The sequence below is a fragment of the Pyxicephalus adspersus genome, chromosome 7, assembly GCF_032062135.1.
Source record: "Pyxicephalus adspersus chromosome 7, UCB_Pads_2.0, whole genome shotgun sequence".
Lineage (NCBI taxonomy): Eukaryota > Metazoa > Chordata > Amphibia > Anura > Pyxicephalidae > Pyxicephalus > Pyxicephalus adspersus.
This window is the reverse complement of record NC_092864.1, coordinates 63,024,764-63,043,584: the sequence shown is the minus strand read 5'-3', so window position 1 is coordinate 63,043,584 and position 18,821 is coordinate 63,024,764. Positions and strand designations below refer to the sequence as shown.

The 18,821-nt window shown below is 35.3% G+C and overlaps 1 protein-coding gene across 1 annotated transcript in view; it reads right to left on the bottom strand.

Moving 5' to 3' along the window:
- Nucleotides 1-961: 961 nt before the first annotated feature.
- Nucleotides 962-18,821, bottom strand: part of LOC140335789 (aldehyde oxidase-like) — a 46,128-nt gene continuing 28,268 nt past the window's right edge. Inside the window, exons 25-35 of the mRNA XM_072418724.1 lie at nucleotides 18,040-18,231; nucleotides 16,424-16,651; nucleotides 15,734-15,829; nucleotides 14,861-14,989; nucleotides 10,300-10,374; nucleotides 9,467-9,519; nucleotides 6,903-7,017; nucleotides 5,538-5,603; nucleotides 4,750-4,938; nucleotides 4,471-4,638; nucleotides 962-2,653 (exon numbers count right to left, since the gene is read on the bottom strand). Of these exons, the coding sequence (XP_072274825.1) occupies nucleotides 2,597-2,653; nucleotides 4,471-4,638; nucleotides 4,750-4,938; nucleotides 5,538-5,603; nucleotides 6,903-7,017; nucleotides 9,467-9,519; nucleotides 10,300-10,374; nucleotides 14,861-14,989; nucleotides 15,734-15,829; nucleotides 16,424-16,651; nucleotides 18,040-18,231 (1,368 nt within the window). The 3' untranslated portion in view covers nucleotides 962-2,596. The remainder of the gene's footprint in view (nucleotides 2,654-4,470; nucleotides 4,639-4,749; nucleotides 4,939-5,537; nucleotides 5,604-6,902; nucleotides 7,018-9,466; nucleotides 9,520-10,299; nucleotides 10,375-14,860; nucleotides 14,990-15,733; nucleotides 15,830-16,423; nucleotides 16,652-18,039; nucleotides 18,232-18,821) is intronic.

The following is an 18,821-nucleotide window of genomic DNA, read 5'->3' as shown; positions in this document are numbered from 1 at the left end:
ATAATGTGATTTGCAGCTGTGGTTGGATGAGCTGAGACTGTTAAGTAGGTGAGGCTGAGCCCCATGAACTTTATCCCATCCAAAGTTTTGCTGTGGGTTGGCATAAAGGGTTCCTGAATACGTGGGTTGACTCAGAGGTCCTTTAGAAATCCAGCCCATAGGGTCCTGATTTAATTCTTGTCTAGGGCTCCAATTTATTTAAAGCAGGCCCTGACCTGTAGTATTGCTAAATAATTTGTCAGATAGTGTTACCATCTCCCTCCCTACTGGCATTTACCACAGTATTACCTGAGGCGCAGAAATCTAAGCAACACCTAGTTTTCACTAGAGCAACCCGCTGTTTCTGTACCCATATCTGCCATTCCCAAGCTGGTGGTCTTGTGCCGCTTTATTCATGGGGATTTGGGAGATTAGGTTCCCTGTGAAGTGGCTGTGCTTATTTGAACTTACTTGTTTGAAAGTAAGGGAGATGAGCCTTAAAACCCATCAAACATCATAAAAATAATCCAGAATCAAGCTACCAAGTTATTCTCATAAATAATAAATGACATGAAAACCCTAGTAGCCGTTCAAACCCTCCAATATGGTCTGTTTTATACCTAAAGTGGCAGAAACCTTCTCAGTGGTCTACAAACGTGAAGCAGAAGTTCGTTACAAACAATTTTCTTATAGATGCCTAGTTGAGCCTATGACAGCATGACATAACAATCAAGGTTGGTGAATGGGTAAACCTAAACTGTATCAAATACCAGAGGCTAGGTGGGAAGGAATGGCCTAGGAAGGAAGAAAAATGGGACTAATGGAGGAAGCTCCAGATGACTGGTTACGTCTGACTGGTGCAACGCATTAAATTTTAGGAATGTGTAACTTGCAATACATGTATGTTTAGTAAATGAACATTGTGATATTATACACAAATACTACTATAAAAAAGAAACCATAGCAAAAGTATTTTTTTCACATTAATTTTATTTTGCAGAGGAGGAAATCAAAAAGGACAGAAAACATTTCCAGTATAAAAAGTATATACTGTATGTGCTCAAACTACATACCATTCTATTTAAAAGAGAAGCCTTATAGCATAGGAGCTGTTGAAAGATACCATTAGAAAAAGTATTGAAATCTGGCAGATATCGATCTTTTACATTTCTCAACTAAATATTTCAAATCATTCACTGGTAAAGTTGAGAATTTGTTATCTCTTCACAAGGACACCTGTAAAGGGGAAGGCTAAATATTATGCAGCACTTGAAGTCAGTGCTTGAAGGCAATGTGTTGGAAGCAGAAACAATAAGCCAGGTGTATGGATCCTAATGGCTTTAAAGAGGGCTAAATTGTAATGGTTAGATGACTGTCAAGAGTATACCCAAAAGAGCAAGCCTTGTTCCCAAGTGTGTAGAGGTGACCCAATGAAAGCCTTGTGCCCAACACCTATTGATCTGAGTGGGTAGGGAAGGTTTGTCTTGTTTGATCCAAAATAGAGCTATTCTAGCAAAAATTGTTTAAAAACACAATGCTGCCTATAAGAGAAAAGGCACAGTGCTTCTCAGCTTTCTGCATATGAGGCTGTGTAGTCACAGACCAACCTGAATGCCCATGCTCTTCACTGCCGAAAGCACCGACACTAGAACATAACCATCCGAATAGAGTCATGGAGAAATAGGAGAGGGAGGCCTGCTTCAAGGGATCATTTTTGCTTTTTCATTGTGTATGGATAGGGTGATGCATGTGGGTTTGTGTGTTAAACATCTAGGGAGAAGTCTAGCCGGCAGAGGCAGTGTGACTAAAAATCTGCCAGATACCAAGGGACACCTCTAAAGGGCTTGTGGAATCTATTCCTCAATTGCTCAGTGCTAGTTTGATGAATAGGGTGCAGCTCTGCTGATTATATATTTTTTTTATCCAATCATGTGCATGCAGAATTTTTTTTCTTTATTTATCATTTCCTTGTATGTGAATGGGGTTTCTTTCAAAAGTGAATTTTCACTACGATTATAAAGCTACCTAAAAATTTAGAACTGGTGTCCACTTGAAGAAATAATCCTGGAAGCCCTATTTTTGCGAAAGTGAATGATAGCTCCAAGTAAGTAAATCAAAGGCTTTCTTCACATCTAGTGATAAATGTTTCAGATTAATAAACTGGATTATGTACATTTTCTGCTAGTGTGAGGTACAAACCCAAACTGATTTCGGTGTATGATCAACCAAACAAAGTAGTTCTTGTTGACAATATGTTAATATGATTATGACAACAAGTAATGATACATGCTGAAAGCTAGACCACACATGTGGGCCAGTGCTGAGCTTTGGTAATTTTATGATGGAAACAGCCAATATCTCAGATGATAAAGTATTACCTTTTTAGAAACATAAAAAGCCAAGTTAAATGAGGCTCGACAAACATGATTGCTGCAAAAAAGCCTACATTCAGAAAAATGTATTTAAATCACACATCAAATCTCTTGGCATATTATTCAGTAAAATATTAAACAGATATAAGCTAAAACATTTTGTTTCAATGTATTAAATATATCACAACTGTAATATAGCCAAGGTAGTAAGTGCTTTTGTGGATTCACATTATGGTATATTTTAATCATTTTGTAATGTCCACAGACCAAGGGGTAAATGAGCCTTCCTGGTCCCTTGGGATCTAAAATACAAAAGAAAATTAATTAAGCTCCAATTCAGGCAGTTCATAGAGTCATAGGAATATGGCAAAGTAATACATGCTCTTTGTGACATGACTACATCTTAAGCTTATCTGGCAGTACCTTCAGAAATCAATTAAGTCTTTTCCTCCACAACCAGCTGTATTAAGATAATTTACACTAATCTGAAAAGAAAATTGGAAATGTCCTAATTTACCAGTCCACCGATAAAAGATAACCATTGCCAGAGTCATTTCTAATTAAAAGCATAGGATAGTGATCTCATCTATTTTTAATATATAAATTATTTACTTTACCATTTTTATGTAAATCTGTCTGATCTGCAGACAGTTATGAATTATATGAATCAAGGTAATCAGGATTAATAATTTGTTTAATTTTTTCCTCTGCAAACCCCAAAAAATCAGAGGAATAATAATACACAATTTACTGGAGTTTGTTGATTAGCCACATTTAAAATGATTTGGTCATGGTATTTATGCTGTCTGGGCAAATTATTTAGCATTTTTATTTCAGTAACAAAGTCACTTCAACCCGAATATAGTATATCCGCTTTAGGGTTTCTAGGACGGCTGCATCTAAGGGCAACATCAGAAAAGACCATTAGGGCACGTTCGGATCTCCGCTTTTTTTTTTTTTAATATATAAAAGGTTTTTGAAAGCATTTTTACAGCCTCCAAAAAGTCTAAAATGTAAAGGAACAGGTCTGTTTTTTTGTGCAGGCTTTTGCAAGCCTTGGGCTTTTACAAGCATTTGTTCAGAAGCTTCATGTAGCTTCCAGAAATGTTCAACAGCCACGTCTTTCAGAAGCAGGTCTGAACAAACCCTTATACCAGGGGTGTGATAGTCAAAAACAGGGGGCCAAAATTTAAAACTTAGGACAAATTCGTGGGCCAACCTTGAAATGTATTGAAAAAATTGAGGAAATTTTTTTTTTGCTTCACATTCAATCTGGATCAAGCTTATAATAGAGAAGAGGCAAAGGATTTCTTTTTTTTAAATTAAAAAAAAAAAATGCGCCTCTATTTGTAGCCTTCTGAATTAAATTTCAATGGTAACCTTTTTGCACAGGCTAACAATAATAACAACAATATTCTTCTATGATATTATGACAACAATATTCTTCTATGAAAATCCAACCATTCAAGTCCATGCCTTGGAGTAAGCAAGGAAAAATACAGCAGAAAGGGAGTGCTGGAAATGCCAGACAAGGCCAATGCGGAGCTAAATGTTATGAGTGGCCTGCCACTAAAACTCCCTCTTCATTGAAATAACGCAGCTACTACAATTCCCGGCATTATTTGTCTCTATAAAACAGTCCAATGCGGGGCCACACACAGGCAGAGAACCTGCTGTAATGCCAGGATTTGTAGTAGCTGCGCTTTTTCAATGCAGCGGCAGGCCAGCTGCAGTTCATATTTAGGATTCCTTTGGAGGCCAAAAAGGATGTTGGGGGCCAGATTTGGCCATTGGGGTACAGTTTGCCCCCCCCGCCTTACATTGTTAAAGTCTGTGGTTTGAGAGCACTGTTCTATAAGGGGAGCAGCTAATGCTTTAATTCAAAATGCTATATAATTTATTTCTATTGTCAGGACTTGTGTTTTAAAAATGCTTGATGTTGCATAATTATATATTATAGGAAAAAATATATATAGTTAGCGGAAACAAAAAGCACATTTATAGAGCTGAATAGCTTAAGCTGCGGTTCAAACACAAACCAATGTAATAAAGACAACCTAAACCATAAACTCTGCAATCACATGGATAAAATAGGCATACACATTTGTCATATACACACCATTTTAGTAAAATTGTCTTCACATGCCATTCGGACTTTTTCAGGAGTCACTGGACTATTAAGTGTAAAGATCTTAGGCAAGCCACGTTGTGCACGAACTGAATCCACTGCATCTTTTATGGCAAAAAGGACAGAACAGCCTAAAAACACAGATGGCTCTCCAACTCCCTGTAAAAGAAGTCACATTAATTTTACATGAAGTTTACTGGATAAACACAACACAAAATATACTTTCAGAATCCAAAGATTTTTTTAAATATTATGTGACTTTTAACCTACCTTAGAGGAATAAATGGTATACGGATTTTTGGATGATGCGAGGAGCGAGACATTAAACTCTGTTGGGATATCACACACTGCTGGTATTTTATACTTGTCAGGTCCAAGAGTATACATGTCACCTTGTGGTGAATAAAAGAGCTCTTCCATTGTGTACAGGCCAAGTCCCTGAACAAAACCACCTTCAATCTTAAAAGAAAAAAAAATAAATGTAACATATGACAGAATTTAAGACGTAAATGGATACACTGGTATACGCCAATTATGTATATATATCACACAATACGAAAATGATTACATATTTATAATTTTTCATTAATAGATTTATGATACTATCGATATTCACATCCATCTACATCAACCTTCAGTTCCATGCACCTCAACCCCCCCCTTACCCCCAAATCCATCTTCTCCCATCTGCATCAGACCCTCTATATCAACTGGTCTAAACCCATCTCTCTATTTAGCTTAAAATGAGGCATTTTACTTTGACTCTATAAACTGATATATTTATGTATTATAAACATAAGAAAAACAAAACCATTATGATGTTGTAGATGTTCATTTTACAAACCTGCCCATCCAATTCCAGACATACCCTAGATTTCTGTTACCCTCTATTGACATTGACCTTGATCTACTTTGACCTCCCATTCCATCTACCTTGGGCCCATTATTTTATCTGGTTTTTGTCCATCTCATTTTATGAGAAATGGGGCATATTACTTTTTTTCTGTAAACTTAAGACAAACTAAACCAATGTTTTTGGAGATGTTTATTTAACAAACCTGCCCAATGTCCAGTCCTGGATTTAGGCTTTCTCCCACATCCATAACTATATCTGTACGAAGATTCTAAGAAAATAGAATAAAATAAGGGATATTAGTAATGGCAGCCATTCTTATTTCCCTATTTTAATAGATATATTAGGGGTATATTAAACATGTGACAGTAGTTACCATTTGAAATGTAAGATTCAGAAAGCACTGAGGATTTTAAAAGCTAGTTGAAATTTGTGAATGGATGTCTTTTTTTATTATATGCTATGCCTTTAGGTATAGTCTTGTTTGCATACTTCTGTTTGCATACTTCTGTTTCAATAATAGTAGTGTAGTGTCTTGTAAAACTACTAGGATTATTTTTTTACCAAGCTAGGTACGGTGACAATTTTACCTTGATTAATAAAGGCTAGGTTTACGTTTATCCACCATGATTAATAAAGGCTAGGTTTAAGTTTAGCCACCATATGCATTACACAGAAATAGGAAAAACAAAGACCAAATTTGCCTTACCAATTTTTCTTCACTTGCCATTTACTACATGCTTGAAATGTATTGGTGGTATTGATCAAGGATCACTTTTTAATTAAATTATTTTTTTTCTATTGCAAGCATCAAAAATACAGTGGGATTTACACATGTGTACACATGCATCAGTGTTAACGATTTGAGATCATGAGAATTGAAAAAAACATTTTGCAAGTGTCATTACTGTGTCATTACTCATACTTATTTTATTGAGGTGTTCCAATTGATTAGAGTAATGGAAGACATCAAGGATAATACACAGAAGGTTTGGGTGGCAAGCATAACCCGTTACTTTTCTTATTGATAGATTTATATATCTTTTTTGAAGCCAAAATCAACCAAGGACTCTAGTGTATATGTATATACTGAAAAAGGATGCTTTTAAATTCAATACAAGCTTCATTTCCTTGTTTGGTAAGCAGCGTGTCAGTATTTAGGTAGCTGTGGTCACCAGACTAAGTACCAGTTGGGCATCTACCAGACCTGTACAGACTTGTATGGGACTGAGTTTCCTTATAGCAGATAACATTCCCAAGATACTTTGTTATTTTTAATTTTTTTTTAAACAAATGCAGAAAACCATTACACTATAAAAGCCTATTCGCTGAAAAAAGATTTGATAAATACCTTTCGTATTTCTAGGCAAGTTTGCGGACAAACCTTAAAATCATTCCACACTCATTCATTTTACAATGAATTAATTTTAGCTACACATAAAGATTAAGTTTCTGAATTAAATTAGCTACTTAGAAACATAAGGCTGTTATACATGTGAGTGTCATGTGGGTCTTTTGGAATTGTTTGAAAGTATGTACCCAAATAAAATTGCACAAATTTTTCCATTACCTTATGGCCTCCAGTTAGACAGTCCAATTCAATCTCAGTACATGCTGCTCCATAGATGTAATATGGAGCAATGTAACCCTCTCCTTTCTCCCAGTCCATCTCAGTGTCATACCCCCTGAATGGGACAGAAAAAGGTCAAAATATAATATATATGTAAAGGATGTTATACTAAGGTCCCAGAATTTACTTTTAAAGTGAAAACAGATTATTGCATTGCAGACCAAAAAAAAATCAGTTTTCTTGAATTAAAAGTTTCTGATCAATGAATTCTGATGTATTATAAATTTCCTTTTTGGTGGATCAATCACCTTGGGACTTTAAGGGCATTAATTACATGAAAATCAACATTAATAACAATTTAGTAATTTATTTAAAAAAACATACATAAAAATGCATTTTCATAAAACCATGAATGGTATCCAATGTATTTGGTCTGTTAATTTGTTGATAGGCTTTTAAGTTCGACACATTTCTTGGAACGGAGCACGCTTTCTCAGGAACATGTTAAGCTTACAATTATAAGCATATTTTATACAGTATCTACAACAACATCCTTCATTTTATATATTTACAGTTTATCCATAACTTACTTCTATCTCCACATCCTTGCCTCCGTTAGAGCACCCAGACCAAAGGAACCACGTTAGGGCTTCAATAGTATGCCAACGTATGTTCATTTGCGTATAGGAGTTACCAAAATGATTGGATAATAATTATTTTGTTGAGCTTAGGTAGATAACTATAAATACAGCAGTGGATACCATTTATTATTGAACCGATACTATATGGGGGGACAATTCCCAATAACCGAGAATATTATTGGTGGATAAGGTGTATTAGCTTTTATTGACATTATAAGTCGAATTACAATGGAGGTAGTATATAGTTTTATTCTTGTTTATTGTGTTTTTGGTTTATTTTAAGAATTGATGGCAATTAAACACTACAATGACATACTACAATGACATACTTTTAAGGTGAGATACAAATCTTTTACAAACTTTTAAGGTGAGAGGCGCGTTGTTACTATTGACTATAAAGTGGTTACTGGAAGTTGCACACTATAATGGATACTTAAGTGTCTGTGGTATAAAGATTGGAATTTAGTGTATCTATACTTGTGACTTGAGTGAAATTAAGTATATTTACACTTTGATCAAATATGGGAAAATTAATGAATATCGGTTGATCACATATGGGAAGATGAATGAATATCCGTTAAGGAATATTTGTTTATCAATTTATAAAGTATATCTGAAGTTTTATAAGCTCTTTTTTCCTAGACCTGTGATTTTGTGCTGCATGATTTTACACCTTAGAAGGGATTGGTTCCTTTGGTCTGGGTGCTCTAACAAAGGAGAGGATATGGAGATAGAAGTAAGTTATTTATAAACTGTAAATATGTAAAATGAAGGAGGTTGTTTTAGATACTGTATAAAATATGCTTATAATTGTAGGCTTAACATGTTCCTGAGGAAGTGGGCTCAGTTCAGAGAAACGCATCAAACTTAAAAGCCTATCTAAAAAATAACAGACCAAATACATTGGATACCATTCATGGTTTTATGAAAATTAATTTTAAGTATGCTTTTTGAATAAATTAAATTGTTATTAATGTTGATTTTCATGTAATTATTGTTGTTAAAGTCCCACGGTGATTGACCCACCCCAAACGGAAATGTTATATTCGGGGACGTGGCAAATGTGATATTCAGGGATGTGGCATGTGAAATCCTTATGATGAAATCGTTATGATGAATCAGGAGGAAAAGTCCTTAAAATAGTTGAACTCTGTTGTATTGTAATATTGCTCACTACATGGGGTCAAAATAAATAAATAAATAAATCTTGATCACATTTAAGATAATAAACCTACATTTGGTGCACTCTAGTTCATTCTTCCAGACCAATTAATTCCTTTAATTTTAAGGATTTCAGTCTAGCTTTACTCTTTAGATGGATTATCTTTCTAACAGTAACAGTTTCTATCAGTTGTTTTGGCAAAACTTTTAGGCCTCCTTCAGGTTTGCAGCCACTATGCAGTTTAACTCTACCATTGTGTTAAGTGGTTAAGGTATACTGCTGTTCAGTGTTTTGAGGAAGTTGCTGTATAAAAAGGAAGCAACTGCAACCGCTTTCCAACTGCCATGAGCTGCAGTTGAAGAAGTTTGCATTCAAGTCAGTGGAAGTGGCTGGCTGCTCAACGACATCCAGAGACAACATGTTGCGTTCAGTAACCAAAGCCACAGATGTACTGCAATTGCCTGCACGAAGTGGTTTCCCAACTGTTCTTATTCAGTTAGATAGGAGTTGTTGAGAGAGTGTTTGAGCCTGTGGCAGACCACTGTGGCCAACCACAGGCCTGAAGCTAGCCTTAAAAAGTCATGTGATCTATTTTCTGCATATAGTGGACATTTGAGAATTCTATCCTGGAAAGGTAATAGTTATCAGTGAACGCAAAGTCAAGCTCTTTAATGAGCGATCCTATTTATTCTAACCTTCAGTCAATCTTAAACTTGATGTGGCTGAAGAAAGGAACGGGGCAATGTCTCTATGTTACCTACCTATAAAATCCAGTAGCTGAAAGGCTCAATCTCTGAGCAAAAGCTCCCATAACCTGTAAAACAAACATTACACCATTTTTCCGGTTTTGCTAATAACCTGTAGATTTACAACCAGTACATCTCAAGATACAAAACTATATCCTTTATGTTCTAGGTCTTCAATTCACACCAATGCACTGCTTCCAATTGAAAGCTAACCATCAACCGCACTATCTTTTATATTAACTGTTAAAGGCCATTCTCCCACTGACCAGCAAACTGAAAGCACACACTGATTTTTACTGGCTGTTTTTTTCCAGACCTATATTACTTAATTTTTGATAATACACAAACACTGCAACAACGAGTTGACCGCCCATTATCCATGTCCACTCTCAGTCTGGCTCAACAACCTTAGCTGGCCACATCAACATCAAAGCATAAAAATGAATGAAAGCTGTGTGTAGAGCTTAATGGGAGACTTTATTTAAGTAATCAGGCAGTAAGGATCACCTTAAAGCATTTGTACTGTAAAGTGTCAGAGAGTGAAACATGTGAAAGGTGATCCTTTCTGAACGGTTATACTCCAGGTTGCTTTTCCAGAAGTTAAAAGACAGTAAGTTTATTGTTTTCTACATATGTGCATAAAAGTCATGCTTCATCTTTGGACTTTCTGGAAAATATTAAACTTTGTTGTTCACTTGTGTAAAATTGGTAAATTTAACGTGCTCTTATATATGACAAAATAATAATGTCAATACAAAGGAAAAAAACAGTGATGCAAAACATACAAATCAAGGCATATTCATGTTTGTTATTAGACTTGCAGTTTCTTGGAAGCTTATCACACTTACCCAGTCCTCCCACTTGCCATTAGGGTTGCTTTTGACAATAGGTTGCAATCTTTGCCAAAGTGTCTCGCAGGCATACTGGGTAAGAGAATAAAAAAGGTTAAATGGTTTGGTTATTCACCACTATTCTAGAAGTATTTTACCTATCCTATTTATTCTTAAAAACAAACATATTGCTTATCGCTACCTCCACCTTTATTTCCCATACACTAGGGGAGCCGGCTTAGTAGTTTACTACTTGGCATGATTCCACATTGTTATTTACTATGTACTGTATTGTACAGCACCATAGAAGATGATAGGGTAGTAGACTCCAGGAAGAGATGAAGTCTATAGTTAAGCAAAACATTTTTAGGCAAACATTTTATGGAAATCATTGATATGTTATCATCTTGGGTTGATTAGTCTTCTTTAGTACAGTCTGCTCCACTTCTTGGATTTATGCAAAAGCTACATGTTTTATTATGTAGGGCACCTATTTTTTTTTAATTGATATTTTACAAGTAGAATGTGTTGCTATTAAGATGACCAAAATGTGTTTTTCAAAACAAACCTGTCCCTTTGTCCACCGTTATTGGAATTCAAGTTGTTATTCTAAGTTAATGATTTAAAACTATACTAATCATAACTTATGTATACATTACAGGCCACAAAAAGTTTTGATGAACAATTATTTATTATTTAACTTTGGGTAAGTTCAAACCTGGAGTCGTTTAGAGAGGAGCATGTCAAATGTCAAATGTAAGCATGAAAAACAGTTTAAGTTTTCAAAAAAACTATGCCTGTTATGAAGGACAGATTGGGAATCATGTGATCTAAAATATAGTCAAATCCCCCTACTAGATCACATGTATGGCAGCATTTACAAGAAATCTTGATCTTTTGATAAGGGCTTAAAGTATTATTTCACCTTTTCTAATCCTTTCCTGCTGATCATAGCTATCCGTTCATTAAACCATTTTATTCATTTTGTCCAACATATCACTGGATGCAGCTGGATAGCTAAGAATAGGACATAAGCACACAAACTGCGGAAAAATTTGCAAAACTTTAATGTTGTGCTAAAGTATTTTGTGTATATATAGATATTGGAGTGATTAAAATAAAATAATTCATATAGGAAGATGAGTTTAAATGTATACAGCCCTTATAATACAATATATTTATTCCTCTTGCACAATTACTGTTATACAATTTATTTATTCTTGAGACCTAGAATACAGGATATAAATAGTTTGAGCATGAATAGCTTATTTTCCTCCCTTTAAATTGCTCCAAGATAAGAATTGACAATGCGGTGTGCTGAATTGAATAATTATGTGTAGGATCTTTCATAAGATCTATAGCACCATTTTTACACATATGGACATTTTGTCCATAAAGATTTAGCTTAATGAAATCAAGTAAGTGTGTTTATCCAGCATTAAACAACATGATATATAGTAAAAATAATTATGAGTTATATGTTAGATACATTATAATTGTTGGTTATGTTTGAGGGATGTTCCATGCCTACTGAGGAAGCAATGCTTGCGAAACGCATTAAGAAATGAACAATGGGACATTTTTGATAACATCTAAAAATTGTCCACTGATATGTCATGTATAGTAAAAGAATAGTAAATTATGTTTTTATAATTTATATTGTGCAAAAAATAATGACTTTTTGTGCCTTAAAAGTCCAAAAACTCTGGAAAATAAACATTGTAAAAACTTTACTATGGATGTGGCACCTAAATTTTATAGCTACCCCCCACATTGATAATTTTTTTAGATATTGGAGCGATACAAATAATGTTATTTTGTTAGTGTGTGTTAAGGTTTTAAAACTTCTAATTATATACCTACATGATGAAGCCATATCTGATCATTTTTGATAGACACACACAATGTTTGTGCCTTGCTAATGTGAATATCTCAAAGCAAATCTACCAGACAGTACTACTCCTGTGAAGACTTCAAAGAAACACCCACAAAAATCCATGTTGTCAGAGATGTACAATTTAACTTAAGGTCACATGAGAGAGCAAAAAGGAGAAGGAGTGACCCCATCTTTTTGGTATGGTAATGTATATGCCAACCCAAATAGTAGTCAAATAAATCAACAAAAGGAGAAAATTTTGTTTTGCAAAAGAAAAAAACATATTCTGTGATATACAAATAAATACATAAAGTAGTGTGTGAATCCACCTGCTGACAAAAGCAGGGGATTCATGTACAATCCAATAATACAAACGGTACAAGCAAGTGCGTGTGAATCAGGCAACCCTGAAAGATGGAATGTCAAGGAGAATGCCTTTCATTACTAATTTATCAAATGCCTTACAAACCAGACGTAGCAAAGCTTTTAACTGTATCTATCCCTACGCATTTCGTCGTTTGGCTTCATCAGGGGATTAAAAAAGAGAGTGTCACGTCAGCTGTACAAGAGGTCTACAGAAAGGTACATCAATGAGCAACAATGACAATCATGAGAAATATGTAGTGACAAAAAAAAATTCAATAAGTGACAGTAGGTAAGCACTTGGGAAAGGTTAAACTTCAGAATATATTGGCAAATATTGGCACATTCATTGGTGTAACCAGTAAAGTAACAATGGTAATGTTTTATATGAGGAGTAGGTTGAAGCAGTTAAAAAGATCAACGTATAGAAATGTAAATTCAAACACATTACCTAAATACCAGATCAAGATATCCATTTCAATGTCATAACCAAAAGGATTGTAGGTTATATATTCAGTAGCAATGCAGTAAAACACTGTTATGGTATAATGACATAATTTTGTAATCAAAAATATGTGTCACACCCATGTACCCCTTTGTGCAACCATCCTGGGTGACTTGCATAAGCATTATAATCTGTATTGTACCGAGGTTTTTTTTGCCTTCCTCTGGACCAACTATGTCTTATTGGGTTTTATATCTGATATATGTTTACTTCCCTAGTGGTTGAACTTGACTGACTATAACTATGTAACAATAAAATAGTATATTCACTCTCTGTGTATTGCCACTCTCACAGGCATACTGCTCTGCTAGGCATGGTCATAAATGGAAAAAAGGGGAACTTGTAGAATTTCTAAGTACTTCATAAAAGGGAGTGTTGTATCTTGTTATCATAAGTGGCAGCATGTTGCAAACACCTATGTTTTAAAGAAATTAATTAATGTAATATAAGTTTTGCATATACTTTAAACAGGAGTAATTGTACTACAGCAATCTACTACTATAGATTGCTTTAAGAAAAAGCTGGATGATTTCTGGAAGCACAGAATTTAACTGGGTATTAGGGATGTAAAGTAAAAATACCAGTGACTGTTGATCCAGGGAATCTCATGGAATCAGGAAGGAATTTTTTTCCCCTGTTGAAGCAAATTGTTTTTTTTTGCCTTCCTCTGGACCAACTATGTCCATAGGGTTTTGTATCTGGGATATGTTTCCCTAGTGGTCGAACCTGATGGACTTTATCCTTTTTCAACCGAACCTACTATGTAACTACTATGTATTATGTTTAACGTTACAACTGTCCCACACATCTTATCTCATCCATCAAACTTGTGACTGTGTTCATGTTTTGATTGAATGCATTTAAACCTTTTAAAGGGACATTGCCTGTCCATTGTCCACATTGCCTGTCCACATTGCAATAAACAACCTGCCTGATCACAGAAGAAAGGGTTTACTTCTGCTCGGTAAAGATATTTGAATTGTCCCTGGTAAACTTTATGTTTACTGTACATTTTACTCATACTTGTATTCAAAAACAAAACACAATGGTTTGGTTAACCTGATCTATGGCAGCAAAGTATTATTAGGAGTTTATACTGTTTTGTGAATATTTTCTCCTTTGTTCTTGACTAAAACAAATTAACATTTTTAGGTAAATCAGAAGATTTGCATAAAAAACATTGTTTATTGTAGCAAAGAAGCTCTATATTACGCTCCTTTTGATTGGAATACTGAGGCAAGCACTGAAATCAAATTTCAAATTCAGTAGAGGCCACCAACCGTTATACAGTTATATACAACAATTTTGCCTACCTACTTACGTTACTGCTTTCCGTAGGTTTGTCTACAATGTGTCCATGTAGTTAGCAACAGCTATAATTAATGGTCCCTTCAATTCACTTACACAAAATGCAGTACTGACATTTTTTTCCCCTTTCTATAATTTTTTTTTTAAAAGAAAAAAATAATGAACATCTTGCTCCTTCCAGTGCCTGGAAAAAAAGATGACTATATCCCAATTCCTAGTAGGTAAATGGAATTTAGCTTTTCTTAGCAGTCTGTGTCCATGTAGTTAGCAACAGCTACAATTAATGGTCCCTTCTTCTCACACAAAATAAAGCACAGAAATTATTTTCCCCTTTTTATTACATATTTTTTTTTAATAAAAAAAATATGAAAATCTTGCTTCTTCCAGTGCCTTTGAATTAAAAAGGTGACTATATCCTATTCCTAGTAAGTAATTAGAATTAAGCTTTGCTTAGCAGTCTACATTTCTCATGGTTGGTTTATTGCACAATAGATCACTTTTTTGGCACTACTGTGTCAAATTCTTACCTTAACTGCAAGACCATAAACGTCAGTCCCAATGGTTCCACCAGTTGGAAGAGAATTTGGAACTACTTCTGTGCTGTTTCCAAATATGTAGACATATGATAAAGGCACCCTCAGCTCTCTGCTTGCAATCTGATAATGATTAAACAAACCAATGTCAACAATTTAATGCCACACAAAATGAATTCCCAACAGAGGAAAATCAATTTGCCCAATTCCAAATGACATAAAATCAAACAAGCTCTTTTGTTTTATTTATAGTGATATAAAAATAAAATATTCTTTGCCACTAAACAAAGAAAAATTGCTTTCAAAGAAATTAAAAGTACTTCTACTTTCACAGCTACGCCAAAGGCAACCTCTTTCTATGCCTATTAATTAGGATCTTGTACTCATTGGATATATCTAGCCCAGCTGATTTGTAAGAGTAAAATTGATTTATTATCCAACATCATTATGGGGCCACTCAAGGTGACCAACGATATCAAATGAAATAAACATCTCAATATTCACAAAATTACCATCTCAACACAGAAGTGATACCCCAGTATGTGCACAAAATTACCCATTTTTTTATAACTGTAAACCAGGAAGCCAAACAAAAAAAATACTTTCATTGATATAGCAAAATATGGCGATGCAAAAAATGGCCATTGCTGCTATGCTGTGTGGGCAGTATTAATTTAAGAACACTGCCAGTGGCGGTCCTGTACATTAGGGCTTTTCAGCCATATTTTTTGCATGGCCTGAGCTCTCTGGCCCATTCTTTGCACGCCTGTAGTTCTAAAAACAAGCAAAGTGTAATTCCCTACTTCAAAAGAACTTTACATGAATGGTGATAAATGATAGAAAATGATTAGCGAGTCTCTGCTATACCTGCAAAACTTTTGTGTTAAGACCCTGGCCAAGTTCTACTCCACCATGGCTCACAAGGACTTTCCCATCTCTGTAAATATGAACCAAAGCTGAAGCCTGGGGATCAAACCAACAAAATCGTAAAATTTATAAGCAGCAGTGCTTATAAGAACAGACATAATACATAATAAAAATATCATAGCCTTAACATGAAATCACATTTACCTACACACACAGTCATTTGAAGTCATTCTATCCTTTTGAAATTAAACATTAAAGAAATCCCCAAATTTCTACATTCTAAGAATATTATATAATTTCACATTTTGTCCCTATACCTGCATTGGAAACATTATAAGCAATCATTGTGGCACTACTTGGTCTCTAGTCCAGGTAGCTGACAGACTTGTCCAGGAGCTTATTGATACCCTGATCAAAGACTAGGGGGAAATCCTTCAGGGCGCCCTTTACATAGTTATCAGACATATATATGCATGTGGGAGCCATACCCACCACTGATTTAGCCCCAAATGGGCAGATTTTGGTTTATATAGACACTTCTTATGTCATTTGGTTCCCAAGTACACAATGTATCATAAAGACTTTCAACTTGAATATTTTGGTCATCAAGATCTGATAGGTGGTTTCAGTTTTTTAATTTTTTGGAGCTGTATGTATACATATACATACACACAGGACATATACACAGACCTGATGATACGTTTTCTCAACAAATCCAACTGTAAATTTGAGTGGCACAACAGCTATTCCTTTCTTCTTCCAGTAATTCTCGTTATTGAAATTTTGCACTTCAGTTCTTCTTTTTGCATAGGACGACTTTCCTATGCATTCATCCCAGCACCGCATCAGATTGGTGGCTTCAAACTCTTGTTTATAATGGGTCGTAGAAATGCCTTTGTACATATTCACATGACGGACCTGCAAGACATCATAAAGTAGATTACATGTATTTGCTCATATGTATATGACATTTTTGCACCTTTGAATAAGATATAGTAATGTCAAACTGGAAATTAAACTGGTAAAATTCCAAGTTCCAATCCAAGCATCTCCAGCCACCAGCAGCACTAATCAAGGTAGAATGATCTCCTGTCCAAGAGTTGGGCTCTTTCTCGTGCAAAACCAGAACTTTGTGGGGCAGGTGATCACTTTTCCTGACAAGTGCCGATTGTGCCAGCTTTGAAAAGAAGTCCCTCAGCATTGATGTCACTTTCATGTGGTTTAGGGTTTGCTTGGTTTATTCTGTGCAGGGTTTATTGCATAATTAAAATTTATTCTGTAACAAAAATTGCACCCTTGTAATGTGGTTTCAAGCGCCGTGTATGTGTGTGTGTACATATACACTATGGCACGACATTAGGGAAAGATCAGAGAGACCACCAGCAATACTGGTACTGAAAGACAAAATCAAATCCTCCATGTTCAGAACTCTGCCCTACTACTTTATTCCCAGAGTTTCCTTACTTTGCCTTTATTGCTTAACTGTCCAATAAGGAGGATTGGTTATCACATGGTGTGGGGTAAGTTTCTGTAAATTATTTAGAAGTAATGTTATTTATGCGAATCAAGACCAATCTGTGCTTGCTTGGCATGCCATTTTCCCTTCAGATATTTTTGATTGATGTTTATATTAATATTTGTATAATTTGCATTTCCTGCATCCCTGTGATCTCTCCATGTCTGTAGCCCCTCTATGCTTGTAGCCAGCTCTGTGGAATCCATTCGCTCCCTGACAATAGTTGATCGGGCGCAAACTAAGGGGAAGAGATGAATGGTGGGCAAAGAAAGAGAAAATGGTAGTTGACAGGGATGGTATGGGGAGCTTGGAAATCGAGATTATCTAGCTGAGTGGATTGATGAGAGGAGTTGAAAAATTGTTGGCCCATCCCATCTTGGCTGGCATTATTATCCCTGCTGTGATCTGTCCAACATCCTGACTGTGATCCATCATAAATGTGAACTCCTCCAACCTTACTGTGAGCAGGCAGGAATGTTGCATTGGAAAATAACCCTACATCCTAGCATTTTAATAAATATCTGAATGTCTTTCTAACTTGATACAGGCTGCACATGCTGCTAACATGCATGACCAACAGAGCCTTGGTTCAGCTCACCACATGTAGAGGTATCATTACTCTAAACACAAAGAAGAGCCAAGTGAAGACAATTTTTCATTCAAAGTTTTTCCTTCTTAGAAAGCAAAAAAGTAAAAAATGCATACATTGCTGTAATAATGAGTGGTTAATGAATATACAAAAGAGGTTAGACTAACATGAAAAATAGATATATCGCTTTTGGAATTTTACCTGATCAGGAGGTAATCCACATTTTGCAGCTATAGCATCCATTATGGTTTCAGTAACCAGTCCAGTCTGAGGAAATCCAAAGCCTCTAAAAGCAGTATTCGAGGGCAGGTTGGTCTTACAAGCTTTGGCACGGCAGTGAAGGTTAGGAAAGTGATAAGCACTATCCATCTTCAATAGGGCTATTACAAGTACCTACAGGAAAGGCGTGAAATAGGATTAGTCATACAAATAGATTTTAGAAAACATGAAACTTCTTGCAGAGAGCCTCCCCCCTTATAACCTGGGGAGACATTTACTTCAACCAAAAGGATTGCTGCCCACCTTATCTAACAAACCCAACTTCCAGCCAACCAAGCAGCTTGCAATTATAAAACATTGATTTGGTTTTAATGAGTTTGATTTTAATACAATTAACCAAACATGGACACAATGGCCATCTCTTAAGCAGAGATTAACAAGAAATTCTGAAAGTGACCAATTTTCCATGTCTCAAGGCTCCCTTTGATTTCTTTGGATGTTGTCAACCTGGCATCAAACATGGCAGAATTGTTGTGAAATACACCAGTAACCAAAAATCATCATTGCTTTATACATCAAATAAACTAAATTAGACGTGTATTGCAGTGTACAAAAAAAAACAAAAAAAAACGCATTAGACAAGCAGCATTCTTTAAAATGTAATCAGAGTAAGGAAAGGGTTGAAACATTTTGGAGTGGTCTGTAGTCCCTTTAGAGCCACAGACCATATACACAATGATCTACATTCCCAATAGGAAGGTTGT